Source organism: Esox lucius, chromosome 24 (genome assembly GCF_011004845.1).
Source record: "Esox lucius isolate fEsoLuc1 chromosome 24, fEsoLuc1.pri, whole genome shotgun sequence".
Taxonomy (NCBI): Eukaryota; Metazoa; Chordata; class Actinopteri; order Esociformes; family Esocidae; genus Esox; species Esox lucius.
Genome location: NC_047592.1, coordinates 11,361,859 through 11,381,292, shown reverse-complemented (window position 1 = coordinate 11,381,292; position 19,434 = coordinate 11,361,859). Strand labels below are relative to the sequence as shown.

General features: G+C 42.2%; 1 protein-coding gene across 6 annotated transcripts in view; it reads right to left on the bottom strand.

Annotated features, from left to right (window-relative positions):
- kcnip4 (Kv channel interacting protein 4) overlaps positions 1-19,434 on the bottom strand; it is a 117,067-nt gene that overhangs the window by 29,418 nt on the left and 68,215 nt on the right. Inside the window, exon 1 of one of the 6 annotated variants that reach the window (XM_020043426.3) lies at positions 12,638-12,752. The exons of the other annotated variants lie outside the window; for them this stretch is intronic. Coding sequence (XP_019898985.1) covers positions 12,638-12,737 — 100 coding nt within the window. The 5' untranslated portion in view covers positions 12,738-12,752. Of the gene's footprint in view, positions 1-12,637; positions 12,753-19,434 lie in introns of those variants that run through there. 6 annotated transcript variants of the gene reach the window in all.

Below are 19,434 nucleotides of genomic sequence, written 5' to 3'. Positions count from 1 at the left end.
TCTTATCAGGAGTCTTGACAGACTGGCTGGTTATGGAAAGGCCTGGGAGAAAGAACTAGAATTCAAAGACTCAGTTTCTACATTGACATAGTGTGTCTGAATGGAAGCAGAGGCTCCATTTTCAGAGGTAATGGCCCATACAGAATTAAATCATTCATCACGAATTGCCAGCTATCGATGAATAAGCAATGTTCCCCATGGGAAAGTTTTTGGCAATGGGATTTTTTTTGCATCTGCAAGCCCACTTTAAAGTTTGAAGTAACTGTGGCTGTTACGCCTTTATCCCAAAACCCAGTGCAATGAATCAAAAATGACAACTCACAAATGCAAACCACTGCCACAGGGCAGACAAACATAAACATTCTGTTGCATTGTAGGGTCAATAATGTCACTCTTGTTGAAAGCTACACACAGTCAAATCACATGAATTTGCACATGAATATCCCTTAATGTTACCCTGGGATTCTTACAGACTTTTAATATGTCCTATGTAGACCGCTAGTGGTCAGGAACTTTCAAAGTCTTTACATGATCGGTCAGACAAAAGACAACCTTTCAGAGGGATCATAGCAAAGTGACTGTATCCCAATATGTTTATTTGCTTATGAAAACATGACATAATATTGGAATAAATACAAATAAATATGAATACAACAACAACAAAAGGTGTGCTTTCCAAATGGGAACTGATAATGTGCGATGTCTAAAAGAAACGTCATAAAAAAGGACCGTAGTGGAATCAATAGAAGACCGAAAAAGCTGTCACCATCTGAAGAAGAGTCCTTAAAAAAGTCGCTTCCTTCAAGAACAGAAGAAAATCCAGAGAATTGCTTGTTAAGCATCTGGTAGTGATGAGTGTTAAGCATTTATGTACTTCACATGCTGATTTTGAATTTGGTTTTATTGTTTCTAGAAATATATATATCATTATTATTAGATAACTATTCTGGCTAACCTGACCATTCGGGTTAATTATAAAATATAAATCATAGGAATGTGTGGGTCCTTTTTGTGCACAACAAATTTATAGATGTGTTTTCCTTAAACTTACACAAATCTCAAATGATTTCTGCTAAACTAAAGTTGCCCCTGCCTTTATGTAAAAGACAATTTATGTCATCCAATGCAGTATCTTACCATGCATTGTTGATTTCCTGAGGAGTACTTTATTATGGAGATCTATGAATATCAATTACTGTTACAACAAATGAGATTTTCTTAAGAAAATAATTAGATTTTTAATTAAGTGCATGAACGACATTACATAAAACGTTTTGAATGATATACAACAATCACTGTAATAAAAAGGCAGAAAGTTTTAATTTGCATCTTTAATTAAATAAATTACATTTGTCTCTGACCCAATGACTGTAATATAATCCCAATCTGTTTAATAGCTTTCCACCATGTACACCAAGCCACTAGGAAGGCTTAAAATAAATCATAATAAATAAATACAAATGTAGGCTTTGGACAGCTGTGATCTATCCCCACGCACCGAGGGTGAAAACTGAGATGACATGAAACTACAATCCCAGAGGAGGCAGAGTCATCATCAGTCAAAACAACAGTGATTGGTGGACAGGCAAAGAGGCAAAGATTAGATTTGCGTTTCCACAGATCAGCGAATACTTGAAGGAGTCTGCTCATGCATGCCCTTCTTTGAAGTTAATTTGTTTTCATGAGGGGGGCGGGGCAGTGATGAGCCCATCATATTTACATAAACACTGCCTGTGAAGGGGATGTCGATCACAAGCAATTAACCAAAACAAGCCACAGTGGAACTACATTCACAATGAATGGTGCAGGGACATTTCTTTGTGGCGTCTATGGGACCTGCAACACAAGGACTGTGGGTTTCTAGAGTTGCGCAGTATGATAAAAGTACTAAAAGATGTGCATTCGCTAAATTACGTAAATGGACATGTAACAATGGTATGTGCCTAAATCAAAAGCACATAAGAGGCGATGCCAAACAGTGGGCTTATCACTCCATGTAGGTGTGACATAGTCCTCCCTAATTCAAATTGCTATTTACTAAATCAAGACCCGGAGTTTCTGGTGAGTATTGTCTATCTCAAGCACTCCAGTTACCATGGTGCCATGGTGGGCTTGCTTCCCACCAGCTCACATTATGAAGAAACGGTCTGATGTCAAAAAACACAACAGGCTTTAATGCAAAATGAGCATGAACTTGTATGATTTTGTTTGATACATTTACACAATGAACAGATAGCGGAGGGACAATGAGTCTAATCAGCTGAACAACCAATTTCTGCCCGGTAGGACAGGGAATGAATGGCCAGTCAATGGCATTGTCTGTGCCTGGACAATCACACAAAAGCCAGGGGTTTGAACTCAGGACAATCTGCTGCTACTGATAAGGTTGACGATTGTTCCATCCATCATCCAGCCAGGGATCTAACAGCCTTAGCATGGATGACACAGGGCAAACTGCCCATGAGAAGGACTAGCTTTGTACCTCTTAGTTACAGAATAGCCTAGCATCCTTCTATGGAAGCCCAGATAAGGCAAAATGAAAAAGTGTGGTGCCACGTTTCTCATTAAATGGAGAAAGTATTTCTTCATAAAAACATAGCTGTCTTGTTATAAGTGAACAAGACTGTGCATGTGCTTTAACTAGGGCTATGTTTTGTGACTGCAGTGATTTTCCCTTTGAAACAGAAAGTCATAATAAAACTCCAATGGAATCTTTCTGAAGTGTCTAACATTTGGAAAGCACCTGGCTTTGTGCAGCTGGTATGTCCCGGAAATGTTAAGAATATTTATACACCGTAATATTTACTAAATTTTTCATCAGAACATTACTGGCAAATGCAGTCACCTTACATGTTGATCAAGACACTTATTTTCGAGCATATTAAAGTAAAGGGAAGAGGTTTTCCACCCTCTTGGAAAGAGTCTGAACTGTACTTCCAAGGTGGAGTCATCAGGTTTTAAACTTGTTTGGGTAATAACATCACAGTTTGACTGAGGATGGAAGGTGAAATATAAATGCATCATAACACATTTAAAGCATTACAAAGAGAATAAAATCCGTTGTGGATCCATAAATATTAGAAAAATAAGACCTAAATCCCATGCTAGCAAAAAACACTCTTTAAGGAAACAAGCACTAAAAGAAGACATGGTGTCCATGGCAGCCAGTGTCCACAACGGCCAGTCCAAATAAAATATATGCTTTCGGGTTGTGGAGAGGAAATCACTTCAGGCAGTTATCTGTTGATGGGATCATGAAAACCGCTAACATATAGGAAAGGCTGAGTATGTCTCGGCCACGGTTAATATCAGGGACAGCGAAAGGCTGTCAGTGTTCATGACTGCTGTCTAGTACATGAACGTTTCAAAGCCGTAGAGTTATTTTCTGCTAACCACGAGCAAACAGCCTTTAGAGTAGACAATGTGCAGTGTCCATTCCAGTATGCTTCAGCATGGCTTTTTATTCCTGCCCAGTGCTATATCAGCACAATCCTTGCCCTCTCTTCAATCAACAAACCAACATTAAAAGGCATAAACATTTCAGAACGTTCCAAAACCCTTCCTCGACTCAATACCCTTTCTGGTCAGAAGCAGGTGCCATGGATCCCTGATGTAATTGAGTGATCCAAGTCTTTTAGAATGCTAGCGATACTCAGATTGAAATAAGACACAAACCTATTAAAATAGATAGTCCGGCAAAAAAAACAGATATACTTTGTTAGATAGTGGGACGTCATGTATCTTTTTTGTGACAGTATTAGTGTGACCTATAGTCACCTATGCTTTATGTTACCTTAATTTTACGAGGTAATAAGCACAATAGAAAACATTCAAATATTTAGCATTGTCCTATGAGCAATAAGGGTTAACTATATGACACTTTCGAAGTTGCCAGCTACAGGATTAGATCTAGCAAAGTTTTGCTTACTGATAAGATGCTCTAACCACTGGGCTTCACTTCTCTAATATGACTGCGAGAGGACAGAACCTCCAGAAATCTCTCTTTATGATTTCAAGAGCTAATAAGCTCAATTCTAAGAACAGGGTTTATCTAATGGGGTGCAGTCATCTAAGACTGACGTGAAAGTACCAAAGCGTTGAAAGCTCAGAGGGCAGTGTAAATTGGCCCCCCCAGTGTCTGGCCTCCTCCTCAGTGTCCCCCCTCAGTGTCCCCTCAGAGTTGGGAGAGGATGTCGGGTAGAGCTGCCTTGATTTGTTGCACTTCAGCGACTATGGTGCACATGGGCAGTTAGTTAAACAGTCTGATGGCATGGGGTCTCTCCTATGTCCTGGTTATGACGCTCCTGAGCAGTCTCTGTCTGCTAGATGGTCGCAGGACAAACAGCCAATGGCTCAGCTTGCTGAGGCTCGCCATTACATAGTTGCGCTCGCATTCTGTGGAGTACAATAGATTGTCGACCTCAATCCATAATTGCAAGTCTACAAAACTTCCATACACCATTATAAACCATGTCAGGGTTTACAAGAAAGCAATGCTACTGTTAATTACCAAGTTACTGCTCCATTAGACCAATAACAAATTAATTTGTTTACCCAAAACATTTTTAATGAATCCCAAGGCCAGCACATGAAACTGACCATTGGCTACTAAAACACAGACTGACAATTTCAGTCATTAACAAGCTACTTACCAGTAGAGTACAGTAGACAGGGAAAGTGCATACACCATTGACACATTTTAGGCAGAATTAGCATCTGGTAAAATGTTAACTACTTTACAACTAGCCCATGGGTTTAAAAGAGCACGGACAGTTACCCACAACACTTTAACTTGCAGCTAACATCTGCTGGTTAGCTGCTGGTTAGATTTGCACATTTACCATAAAAATGTGCATCAAGACATCTGTCAAAATATATTTTTTAGCTGAAAATAACTTAATTCAATGTAATTGCAGGCGCAAATTATCAGGGGTTAAATTACAATCATGGGCAAGCTAGCCAGCAATCTTCCTGGAGGCAGTAAAACTTTCTACCTACAGATGGGTGACAAATGAAAGTAAAAAAAACAAGTGTGTCAGTAAGGCAGTAAGATGTTGGGGCCACCACAATCAGCCAGAACATGCTCTGATGATGTTGGGGGAGAGGGCTGTCTAAAACGGCAGTAACAAAATAACAAAGCCTCTTTCAAATTCACTTATCCTTTCCTCATGCCGTCCTGACCATAAATCAGGGGGTCAAATGCCGGCTTAGCATTTACATGCATAATAGGATGCTAATTGCATAATTGCAGTACACCTGTATGAAAGCATCTGCAAACCCCACGATTTAAGGATTTTCTTTAGTGTGTCACCCGTATTTATATATACAACGTCAAATATATATTTAGTCAAATTCCCAATTAATCTTGTGAAGTTCAAAAGAACTTCACAAAATGTCGACATGAGATTGTGTCCAATGGCACATTTTGTATGTCAATAAATAAAAACGTCTGTAACTTGGATGTTACATATTCCAGTTCCTAATTAAGTGCTTGGGACTCCATTCAGTCACTTTAATGGTTATGACAAGTTGCACTGTTTGTTGCTTAGTAGACCACTGCTGACAGTTCAGAAATTGCTTTTTAAGCAGTGATGACAAAATGCAGATGTGGAAGAGCACACACACAAGACGACAAACAAAATGATTCAATGACCCATAGTGCGCAGGAACAGGGAAGATCCATTATTTAAAATGTGAAATACAAGACAGATCTCAGAATAAGGACAAAATGCGTCCTTTAAAGTCCAGTTCTAACCAGAAAAGGAACCAGGCAAGCCTAGTTCGGCCGGCCCGCAATTAAAAGTGATGAATGTTGCTGCCCTCACTGGACTGAACCTGGGTCTCCCACTTGAGCGGCTGCGTCTTCAATCACTACACCACGGTGCTATACGATTGCTTGGTGTCGGTACAGCATCTCGACTTCAGATCATTTTGTCAGGCATTAACACCACGCCAAGTTTGAATACTTTGCTAGAAATCATGAAGCATTGTGTTAAAAATCGTTTATCTGTGTTAAAAGTTTATCTCCACCACAAATAGCATCTATGAAATGTATGGATTCTGCCACTGGCCGTTTTAAGAGCTTATTGGCCAGTAATAGGCTTACTAGTATCAAGTATTAAGTAAAGTCATAAGATTTGAGCACTGACTTTTTCGTCAAGTGAAAAGATGCGAGAATTGTAGAAACCCCTACTCTTTTACTGCCCAAGGGTTTTTTTTCTAGCATTTATTACCCCAAAAATCATGCACGGATGTGTACTTCGAAAATCCAACAGAAATAGTCGCAATATAACCGTTAACAGTTTTATTTTAGGATTACAATGAAGTAGCTATTGAAGGTTGTAGCCAGCGTTGTCTATCCTGACACAAAAATCATGCAAGCAAGCATGCAAAGTTTTTATTTATCCAGAAACAAATCCTAATGCATAATTTGCTTTTACTGTAATGAGATTTGAACACAGGACCTACTGGTTGCAGGTCCGCGTCTCTAACCACTACGCTATTTATCAAGGGGTAGTCTGTCACTCAGTTAGTCAGTCAGTCTGTCTCTCAGTCAGTCAGTTAGTCACGTCAGTAAGCGATGATCGCTCTTCTTGCCCGGCTTCGCTTACGCAGTCCGGCAAAAAAGGTTATTAAAAATAGAGGCAACCAAGGTCATGGAGTGGTGACCAGATATAACTAATTAAGGTGAACAAAGAAGTAAAACTGAGTCTCTCGCTTAGCCGGGGGCGGGGTGGGGGCACGTATACCAACGCAGAGAAAATCTGTCATCTACAAATCTGGAGAGAGTGTACGGGACAATGACCACAGGAATAGATCATTAAACAAAAGCCTTCAAAAATCAGCTCCAATAGCTTATTTGACCTTACTCCCTGAAAATTAATTTGTGAGGTCAATATCACCAAGAAGAAATTCAAAAGCTCTCCGTATGTTTGGAAGAGAACAGTTTCATCAGTTTCACGTTGTCCTTGCTATTTTTGGTGCAGTTCAGAATGAAGGCAATTTCTTTCATCGTTAGTTGAAAAGTCAATCAAAGAGCACCAAGCCATCTAGATTTTACTGCCGCCATCTAGGTTTGAGACATACCCATGTAGCTTGCTAATAAGCAGCTGGGGGGGGGGGGGGTCGATGGGAGGGATTTCCTGGTCCGATCAAATTCTAGAGACTCAATGAGCTCTAATAAGTTGAGACATATTTTACTGCCTATTACTATAAAGAAACAGCTGCAGAACTGGATCTTTGACTGCTTGACCGGTAGCCACTAACCGGAGAGAGCAGGCCCTATCATCTACCCCCAACACACACAGACACAGGGTTGAGAATTTGCTGTAATACGCATCTGGCCAAAATAAGCAATGGTGTTATTTTGTGTGTGTGCTGTCTGTTTTGCAGTCTCATCTCTGGTGCAAAATGACTTTGAGGTGGCGGGGGAGGGGGGGGGGCTCTTATCTCTTCACCTTCTCTATTAAAAAGGTGCATGTAAACAACATAAAAACTATTACAGTGTAACTTAATGTGCGTCTCCCTGCACTCTGATGCATGATCTAGTTGCAATAGGCCTACGGAAAGACTGCCTACTCAGTCATAACCAACTGAAAGGCTTCCTTTATTCCACATCCGATATACCAAGACATTAGAACAATTATGATAAATGGTTCAGTTAGTAGAACCTCCGCCTTTCAAATGTACCCTGCTAACTCATTCCAAATGAAATAAAGGGGCAGGGGATACAAATTAACTGACAAAAAGCTGTTCACACTACATTACAAGCGTCATGCAATGCTTATTTGATTTCCTTTTGGAAACTATTGTTGGTTCAACAACAACAACAAAATGGAGTTCCATGACTTGAATAATCAATTAGTCGGTCATTTGTTCTAATGTTGATTTAAAAGCTTCAACACGTTTAATAGAATAGTACACTGAAACAAATAGAAAAAAAATTAACTCAAACAGCAACAAAGCCTCTCACATCTGCTAGTAATTAATTGATAAGCCAATGTATCCATTCTACATAATTTATTTTCATCAGCTTTCCAGTAGTAGCTACAAAGAAAAACACTGAGCAAAAGTTGGCAGTCGTCACTGGGTTTGCTTTTGGTCTTCAAAGCCTCAGACTTCAGCTTGCAGTAGTAAATATTCGGCAAAATGACAGGAGCCTGTGGCTCCCTCTAGTGGCAAATTCTGTAAAGTCACTATGAACAGTTAAGTGGTCGGTAAAGTTTTGTTGATCACATCAATCCACATTCATTCCGCCCAACAAGAATACACACATTTATTGGAAACCTAGTGATGTTTGCCTCAAACCTCCCAATGTTGCCCCCAACTCCATGCATCCAGTTTTTAGGTGAAATGGAAGAGTCTGAGATGAGAATTTCTGGACATTTAGAAGGCCACATCTTAACCACTCAACATTGTGGGCTGGTTGAAAAGTCCAGAAAGATTTGCTCAGGTTGCCTCTTTTGAGTGAAGAGTGTGCTTTCCCAGAGCAACCATAGGTGAAAATCTCCCCAGTGAAGTCAGTCACTTTGATCAGAAGTCATCTCATCTTCATCCGCTTATCCAGTATCGGGTCGCGGGGGCAGCAGCTCCAGCAGGGGACCCCAAACTTCCCTTTCCCGAGCCACATTTGCCAGCTCTGACTTGGGGATCCCGAGGCATTCCAAGGCCAGTGTCGAAATATAATCTCTCCACCTGGTCCTGGGCCTACCCCGAGGTCTCCTCCCAGCTGGACGTGCCTGGAACACCTCCCTAAGTAGACGTCCTGGGGGCATCCTTACCAGATGCCCAACAACTGGCTCCTTTCGATGCTACTCCGAGTTCCTCACGGATGGCTGAGCTCCTCACCCTATCCCTAAGGGAGAAGCCAGCCACCCTTCTGAGAAAACCCATTTCAGCCGCTTGTACTCGCGATCTTGTTCTTTCGGTCATGACCCAGCTTTCATGACCATAGGTGAGGGTAGGAAGGAACACTGACCGGTATATCGAGAGCTTTGCCTTCCGGCTCAGCTCTCTTTTCATCACAACGGTGCGGTAAAGCGAATGCAATACCGCCCCCGCTGCTCCGATTCTCCGGCCAATCTCCCGCTCCATTGTCCCCTCACTCACAGTTAAAGCTAAATTGCCTTCTGACCTTGTAAGATCAACACACGCATGTCATATGCACATATACAAAAGCCCAAACGAGACCCAGATTGTGACACTACAGTAACTGTATTCAACAGGTGAGGCGTCATTGGTGTAAAGTGGCCAGTGATTTTTTAACAGGAAAGACAAGCTCTCCTCCAGGCACCATAGCATCATTTCCAAGTTGAGATGCAAAAAACAACTGGTATCTTCTGTCAAATAGAGACACGCCGGAACTCGCAAGGAACGTTTGGCAATAGAAGGGAGCTATATCAAATGGAGACGTTGGTTTTCTGAAAGAAAACAAAAAACGATAGAAACGGCTGCTTTCCAGTGATTAAACCAGCTTGCCATAATTCTCCCGTGATGACAGTGACGGCAGAGAAGGACTGCAAGTGGCGCTGCCATGGTGATGGTGAATCACTGTGGAGGGAAATGTTTCTCTCTGGTAGCAACTTTCAAAGATCAAAGTCACAACACAAGACAACTACTGTTGACTAAGCAAGCGGCCTGCAATTAGCCAGTGTACATTGTAAAATGACAGATTAAAAACACAGTAAGCTCCACCCCTAACATCGCCCTTTCATGTGTGCATTGCTTAAATACATGTTAAGAAGTATGTTAAGCTCAGTTTTTACCCAAAACAAATTTCGGGATTTCTAGTATGCCTATCAGGGGGCTTGTCTCATCGGCAGTCACATCTATGTTCTCTGGTGGCACACTGCTGTCAGTCACAGTCGCCGCGTCCAAGGAGCTGTTTGCATCCGGCTGTATCAAGTTTCTATTTTTAAGTTTTTACTAAACAGTTGGAGGAACGGCACCTTTGGCTTTGTCAAAATAGCCAGTTAAATATTTTGTTAACAAAAGTTGGGGCCCATCAGAAATACAAAATTTACAAAAAAAAAATAATAGGATATATTACAAAAGTCCTCTTTCAAAGCCTCTGTTGGTTTCCGCATCAATGGAAGAGTGCAGGTCGTATCACTATCCAATAGATAAATCATTAGAATTGCACACTTTTAGGACATTTGACTGAACAGACTACTGGGAACAATGACTCATCTCCATGTGTGCAAACCCCTACTGTGGAACAAAGCAAATGTACAAACAGGAGGATCCTTTGACCATCTGTCCATCTCAGCCACTGAACTGAAATCCCTTCTTCAATGTCAATCTTTCATCTCTACAGCCCCTTTCCAATCCAAGCACTCCGATTCTGTGGCAGATGTAGTCGTGGCAGGTGTAGTCGTGGCAGGTGTAGCCGTAACAGGTGTGTTTATTGCACAACTGAGTTGACCTTTCTGAGCACCATGGGTCCTGTTATGTCTGGCAAAAACCAGCATTGCACAGTACTGACCCCACGTGAAAGGTCAAGGAGGGTGATGGCTTTTGTGGCTAGTACTATGCTGCTTTAGGACCTGGAATATGTGAGCTGATTCTGAAGTGCGGCTTGGAACAAAGTGTAAGACAACACACAAGATAATCTACATCAAAATGGCTAACATTTTGGAAAAGCATTGGCCACACCTAACGGAGCTAAGTAAGAACAAGTCACTGAATGAAAACAGTTCTGCATGGAATACTTTTTTACAGGAGGGGATTGGGTTGCGCATAATTAATGTGAAAGCTACTTAATTTAACTTCATTAAATCAAAGAAATGACAATACAGATATTATTTCTTGAATTCAGTTCCAAATATTTTATATGAAATTTTGTTTGATCTGAAAACCTACGGTGACAAAAACAGTGGACACTATTTCAGGCACTGCAACCTGAAGCACACAGCCAAGACAACACTGGAGTGACTTCAAGACCAGTCTGTCAATGTCTTTGTTCGGCCCACCCAAAGCCTGGAATTGAACCCCGTTAAATATCTGTGGGGAGACTGAAGACTGCAGCTCACGGACGCTGCCATTCAATCTGACTACCCATATCCAAATGTGTTAAGCTGACTTGAAGCGGTTATCGAAATACTAAATGAAGGGACTGTATACTTATGTAGGTGAGAAAATACTTTTAATTTTAAATCAGTTGGCACACACTTCTAAAACTTGTTTCTGCATCGTCATTGTGAGACTGTGCGTAGATTGATTGCCCAAAAATATTTAATCAATTATGAAATGATGTCTACAACACAAATTGTGGAGAAAGAAAAAGGGGGCTGAACACTTTCCGAAGGCACCGTACCTCACTACACACAATCCAAAGTGGTCACTTCACAGTTCCTAAAACCAGAACATTTAAAGTGTCAGTACGTCATTTACACAGCTGTGACACTGTGGAAAAAGAATAAAGCTCACTCAAGCAAAAGGCGTGTTCAACTAAAAAGAAGATCAATTGAAAAATCATCAGTCTTATACCTCTTCCTAACATTGTGGTTGAATTGTATTATAAGAATGTTTGAATGTTTATATAAATCAGTGCCTTACTGCAGAAATCATCACTCCCAATCACTCATGTTGATTGTCTGTAGAGTCATTTGGGACCATTTTACACATGCACACGCAACAACATCCTGCTTCTTTACACTTTTCCACCATCTTTAAGACAACTTTTGGGTATTCCCAAATCTACATCCTGGCTGAATGAACAGCACTCCAACAATAAACTGGGCTTTACTGCCAACTTAAGCCCTATTCTTCTTCTTCAGCGTCGTCCCCTCATTCCCACCACCTTCCTTTACGCTGACGGGATCAAACAGTGCTTCTGCTTTTCCCCATTGATTTCCCATCACCGGCTGCTAAAATCAAGACAACAAGTTGAACTCAATTCCAAAAACCTGTGCTCACACATTAGAATTATTAATTGCAACGTAATTAGAGACAAGCAAACATTATAACAGCATAATATTGGCATTGAATTAGCAATATTGCGCTAGTCCCATGTTCTTTAGGAAAGTTGACTTGCATGGACAATTACATTAAGTCTGGTCTTCAGCCATATGCCTGTCATTTCAGTAATCAGGTTATCGACCCACGGATGGACATTACTTTGCACATCCAATCAAAGTAATTTCAAACGCAATCAATCATCTGTGTGGGCCCTCACTGAAACGAGACGACGATGTCGGGAGAGAAATACACTGAAGGGGAGGAAAAAACATTTCCACACCTAAATAATGCAAGACTTATCATAAATGTTTTAGCAATTGTTGTAGTGCTGAGTGTAACATGTCCCACAAGAACACACAATCAACTGGTAACAGCAAAAATACAAATCTACTCAAAATCTGTCTTTGCGTAATATGACTATTCGCTAATCGCCCTCCCAAGAACGGTGAGAAAGAAGGAGTAACAATTACAGAGCACCGTCATTGCACTTGAGAGAACTAAGAAAAACAGTTATAGCCATTAGCATTAGCAGCAGAGGTCTCAAATGTGTTTGAAGGGCTTATAGAACAGCTAAAGACACGGCACGTTCGCCTATGGAATTGTGAGGAAGACAAACTGCAGTTAATTGAAAAAAAAAAAAAGTCCTCAGAATGACTCAAGTGCTCAGCATAAATCTTACCGTCGTAACTCGCCTCTAAGAGTCCAAACTGCTCCATAACCTTGACAAAAAGGACCACCACCACCAAAACGGCAATCATCTCCAGCCCCTCCAGGTTCATGGTGATCTAATCAGGTCATGGGCTACCCTTGGCCACTGTCACATACCAGGGCTCAGTGTCCGTCCACAGGCCATTTAACTCCGCTAAGAAAGCCAGCATCTCAGGATTGATGAGAGACCAACAACAGAAAGAGTGCGAGAGAGAGAGAGAGAAAGACAGAAAGGGGGGAGGGGGGTGAGGGGAGGGAGTGGATTTGTGACAGAGGAGGGAGTGAAGAGAGGGTAAAGTAGGGGTGTAAGGAGGAAACACGATGGGACGAACAGAGGAGAAAAGAGGGAGACAGAAAGAGTAAGACAAGGTTGACAGAGAGCAGAGAGGAAATTGAGCGACAAAGAGCCAGATGAAAATGAAAGAGAGCCACTAGATACCAGGTGCTGTGGGGATAACCACGTCTTATCTTCTGCCCACAGTGGGGCACAATAAGGACAACAAATCCTATCCCAGTTTAGTAGGGTAATTTAGGACAAACCTTCCACATCCCAATCATTGAACCCACAAATACTGCTCATCCTAATACAGTAATCCCAATACTGCTCCGTTACAAACAGAAGGAAACATTCTGAACAACATGTTGCTGAGGTGACAGTTAACCTTGAATTAATCCATACATTAAATACTGGCGTGGCTACGTATGTTTAGCAAAGCACATGGCATACTAATGGGAAGAAAACATGTTTTTTGACTGTCCACTTTAGCCTTTTCTGTACTAATAGAAAACGCATTACAAGATGAATAAATAAAAACCTCTGAGCAATTATCTTTCTTTTTTGGTCTTCCATCCACAGAAATATTGTATGATATATAAGACAGTGTATGCTGGTATTTATGTAATTATATTGTTCTGAAATTACTCTACGTATTATTTCTTTTTACCAGGCGAGTAAACTGAAAACACACTGCCATTTACAACAATGGCCCGGGAGCCATTAAGGTTAACAGCCTGGCTCAGGTACAGAACGTTTCTAAGTTTCAGTCATTTAGCTTTCGCTCTTATCCAGAGTGACTTACATACATTATTGATTACATACATTACAATTCTCATTTCCTTTTCGGCGCAGAGGGGATAGATTAGTATATTGGAGGCTGGGGATGACAGGTAGGTCATGAATTCGGAGCCAGATTGGAAACGCAGCCCTGTTGAATGGACGCCGTCATTAGCATACACTGTATTTACTCCGAGCAGAAAAGGCACACACGTGAAGCGGTCTCAAACTTTTGTCTGATTAAAAAGAAAATTAGGGGGAGTACTTGTGTCATATTTTCAATATAGAAAAGGAGCCAACATTTGGTTTCTATAAATGTGTGTACAAAATAAATCCCAGACTTGGCTCGTTTCTCCCCCCCCCCCCCCCCCCCCCCCCCCACCACCAATGAAGGGTCACATATAATAGTAGCTCTCTAGAGTTTGATGGGATCTATGCAATATGGACTATTATTTTATTTCAGATCCAAATTGCAAAGACAACCTTGCCAAAGGGATAAAGACTGCATTACAACACTCCTTTACACAGACAATCAAAACAATAAAAGGAAAAGTCTTTATTTAACCAGTTGATTGACAACCATTGTTTGCAGGTTGTGTGGTGGGGTATCCAAAGTGGGTTAACGTTAAGCACCTTATACTCATCAAGGTTAAAGCATTCTGGTTCTGAATCAAATATTCTGATTCTGAAAATGTCAATGGTTGTGGAAGGTTTTTTCAAATCAAATGCAGTACCTTAAAAAAGGTGATTGAATAAGCTGCATGGGACAACTCACACCTGCATGCTTTTTTTCACATCCAGCAGAACTAAAAACAACCTGTAGAGTTCATCTTGGTTATAATATATTTTTGTGCTTAGTCCTGTCCTGTCTCCCTACAGAACCGACGGGTTCTTGGACTACGCCATCAACATGGGCCTATACTCCGTGCTACACTACCTTAAAAACACAAATGCAAGGATAATGTTGGTGACCTTTTGCTCTGTATTCAATGCCATCATCCCAGAACTACTGCAAGACAAACTCTGTCAGTGGCTTAATTACTACCTAACCAAGAGGACACCACACATTAATAGGGTGAATGCAAGTTCCAGACTTAATCCCTCTCAATTTGGTCACCCGCAGTTGGAGAGATAATCATCCTACAGGAAGAGAAATGTTCAAGTCAATCATGACAAAAATAAATCCTGCCACCTGTTATACCCGTTATATGTATGATATCAATTCAGTATTTTTTGCAGATTTGCATAGTGTGTATTGGGGAAATTCTCAATAACCACATGGGAAAAATGTAAATGAAACAGAATTACCATTTAAATAATATTTTACATGCGGTATAGAATAATAGAAGCTGGATTACATTGAGAAATGGTTAGAGCTGAGGTAAATTAATGTAGAGAACATGCCTAAAATAAAAAGCATATTTTGCTGAAATTGTTGGCCATTTGCTGCTGCTCATTAGCTCTGGAAAGGGATTGTGTTATGAATATAAAAACATTATTTTCCTCCCCCTAAGGTAATATACAGGGGATACTTATTGCCAATTGAGGAAATACTATTCTGTGAAACACAGTACAATGTAATATACTGTACATGGAATACATATTGCATCATTATCTAGTAACTAGTTGGTTTTATTGTGTCTGGGAGGCAAATTCTTTAACTGTTTTAGAGAACGGTTAACTGAAGGGCAGGACTTACACTGGTATTATGGAAGGATGTTAGGAATGTATTGTGAGATAATGTTAAGAAAAGAAAGCTGACACGCAAGAGAGACTGGTGTACAAGGCAGAAGTTTTTGACCATTTGTAATACATTAAAAACATAATTGTAACTTTTACCTCATCCAGCCTTTTGTGTCGTTGACTTCAGCGCGCAACCCAACCCCCGCTGCTGGGAAATAAGTAGGGGAAACACTGTAGCCCACGCTATGACCTTCAGCAACCAGCCATCTGTCCCACAGAGACTAACAAGACTATGCTCACCATGTCATGCCACCTTCAAACTATAACATACAGAGAATAAAGGGGATTCTGACTCCAAAACAGTCAGGGCTCCAACGAGAATTGCATGTCCATGTTACTTCCTTGTATTAGCCAGGCATCAGTCAGGATTACATGTTCATGTTTGCATAAAAAAAAAAATCACTGAAAAGCAAGGTCTCTCGAATAATTCCATACCATACCATACCATCTTCTTCCGCTTATCCGGGGCCGGGTCGCGGGGGCAGCAGTCTAAGCAGGGATGCCCAGACTTCCCTCTCCCCAGACACTTCCTCTAGCTCTTCCGGGGGGACACCGAGGCGTTCCCAGGCCAGCCGGGAGACATAGTCCCTCCAGCGAGTCCTAGGTCTTCCCCGGGGTCTCCTCCCGGTGGGACGGGACCGGAACACCTTCCCAGGAAGGCGTTCCGGAGGCATCTGAAAAAGATGCCCAAGCCACCTCAGCTGACCCCTCTCGATGTGGAGGAGCAGGGGCTCTACTCTGAGCTCCTCCCGGGTGACCGGGCTTCTCACCCTATCTCTAAGGGATCGCCCGGCCACCCTGCGGAGAAAGCTCATTTCTGCCGCCTGTATCCGGGATCTTGTCCTTTCGGTCATGACTCGAATAATTCAAAGGGCATAATTTAGCAAATATAATCCCAGGCTCCAGAACATAAAAAAGACAACCCAGGATGCGCATGATGGCATTTGCCGCATTTCCTTGGACAAACATCCAACAGCACATCCATTCAAGATATGCCCTCATTATACCAGCTCTTGTTACGTTCTCACAGAGGACAAACAGAAAGATTCCTGGGGTGTTTTTAAATCAAGTTACCAATGAATTCTGAACTACTGATATGTTTCTGGAACCCAGGAGAAGCTGCGAGCCATTGAAACAAATTAAGCTACGCTACCTACAAATTATTATATTGCTCCTAGAAAATTCCTTGCAAAGCACTGAGCCTACTTTATTTTGTGTTCAACATGTTTAACATGCCAACATCCTCATAGCAACAGCTGTTCTACTGTAAATAGGTGTAGCTGACCTGTGGTCCATTCTGAGAATCAGTTCCATTAAAAATGAAACATGTATTCTTACCTTAGCTTTATAGAAAGTGAAAAGGGCATTAATAGCATATACTAAGACTTATGTAATACTGCTAATTACACAGCACTGGGCATACCTAGTAATGCGGTCGATGTATCGGTCTGTCGTGGTGAAGAAAGAGCTGAGCCGCAAGGCGAAGCTCTCGATTTACCGGTCAATCTACGTTCCTACTCTCACCTATGGTCATGAGCTTTGGGTCATGACCGAAAGGACAAGATCCCGGATACAGGCGGCCGAAATGAGCTTTCTCCGCAGGGTGGCTGGGCGATCCCTTAGAGATAGGGTGAGAAGCTCGGTCACCCGGGAGGAGCTCAGAGTAGAGCCGCTGCTCCTCCACATCGAGAGGGGTCAGCTGAGGTGGCTTGGGCATCTGTTTCGGATGCCTCCGGAACGCCTTCCTGGGAAGGTGTTCCGGTCCCGTCCCACCGGGAAGAGACCCCGGGGAAGACCTAGGACACGCTGGAGGGACTATGTCTCCCGGCTGGCCTGGGAACGCCTCGGTGTCCCCCCGGAAGAGCTGGAGGAAGTGTCTGGGGAGAGGGAAGTCTGGGCATCCCTGCTTAGACTGCTGCCCCCGCGACCCGGCCCCGGATTAAGCGGAAGATGATGCGATGCGATGGGCATACCTATCCATCATGCAACATATGGACACTTTACAGCTTATAAAGGCTTTATAAATTATAATGCATTAAACACAGCAGCGCATTTCTGCTGTTGAAACACAGTAAACAGTGGTCCATTTGTTTCCACCACAGGTTGTTTCAGTTACAGCAATGACCGTACAGTACTGTGTGATTTTGCTGCCATCAAATGATCACTGAGAGAAACCGCAAGGCTTGTTAGAATTCACCACAATGTATTACAAACTAAATTCCATAAAAACAATAAATAACATGCAGATGACATATAAACAGATACAGGACCTTTACCACATTGTGCTGAGGATGATGGTGATGTGACAGTCCATGCTCCATATACACCGATCAGCCATAAGATTAAGACCACTGACAGGTGAAGTGAATAACACTGATACACCGATCAGCCATAAGATTAAGACCACTGACAGGTGAAGTGAATAACACTGACAATCTCGTCATCATGGCACCTGTCAGTGGGTGGGATATATTAGGCTGCAAGTGAACATTCTGTCCTCAAAGTTGATGTGTTAGAAGCAGGAAAAATGGGCAAGGATCTGAGTGTCTTTGACAAGGGCCAAATTGACAAGCATCTCCAAAACTGCAGGCCTTGAGGTGTGTTCCTGGTCTGCAGTGATCAGTACCTATCAAAAGTGGTCTAAGGAAGGAAAAGCGGTGAACCGACAACAGGGTCATGGGCGGCCAAGGCTCAGTGATGCACGTGGGGAGCAAAGGCTGGCCCATGTGGTCCGATCCAACAGACGAGCTACTGTAGGTCAAACTGCTGAAAAAGATAATGCTGGTACTGATAGAAAGGTGCAGAACACACAGTGCATCGCAGTTTGTTGCATATGGAGCTGCATAGCCACAGACCAGTCAGGATGCCCATGCTGACCCCTGTCCACTCCCGAAAGCGCCTACAATTGGCACGTGAGCATCAGAACTGGACCATGGTCTGATGAATCATGGTTTCTTTTACATCACACAGATTGTTGGGTGCATGTGTGTCGCTTACCGGGAGAACACATGGCACCAGGATGCACTATGGGAAGGAGGCAAGCCGGCAGAGTCAGTGTGATGCTTTGGGTAATGTTCTGCTGGGAAACCTTCGGTCCTTCCATTCATTTGGATGTTACTTTGACACGTACCACCCACCTAAGCATTGTTGCAGACCACCCTTTCATGGCAAAGGTATTCCCTGATGGCATTGGCCTCTTTCAGCAATAATAATGCGCCCTGCCACAACGCAAAAGATATTCAGGAATGGTTTGAGGAACAAAACGAGTTCAAGGTATTGACTTGGCCTCCAAATTCCCCAGGTCTCAAGCCAATTGAGCATCTGCGGGAGGTGCTGTACAAACAGGTCCGATACATGGAGGCCACACCTCCCAACTAACAGGATCTGCTGCAAACGTCTTGGTGCCAGATACCACAGCACACCTTCAGAGGTCTAGTGGAGAAAACACCTCGACAGGTCACGGCTGTTTTGGCAGCAAAAGGAGGACCTACACAATATTAGGCAAGTGGTCATTATGTAATGGCTGATCAGTGTAAAAACTAAATTAAATTTGACATGGGACATGAATTTCCTATTAAATACCGCCTTCCTGCTTCATATTGGACAGTTTCAGTGTACTGACCACAACACTTTTTCCAGGTTTATACCCATTCACCTGAAAGTAGAGGATCTGAAAAGTTGAGGAGCTGAATCTCTTCGGCCCGTTTATAATGGCCCAAGCTTATAGAAGGAGCGCTAATAAGTCAATACCGCAGGTTAGCCATTTTGTGATGCGATTCAGGAGATTTTTGGAAAGTCAATAGGTAAAGTTATTCAATGGATACCAGTTCATCATTGCCTACTACAATGGCTTATTCGTGTTGAGAAGATGCCTATCCTGGGAACATAAAGGACAACCGTCAGCATGCAAAGGTTTCATTTCAAAGATACTTTGGACAAGTGCACAAGTTTAATACGCATGTGTGCGTGCA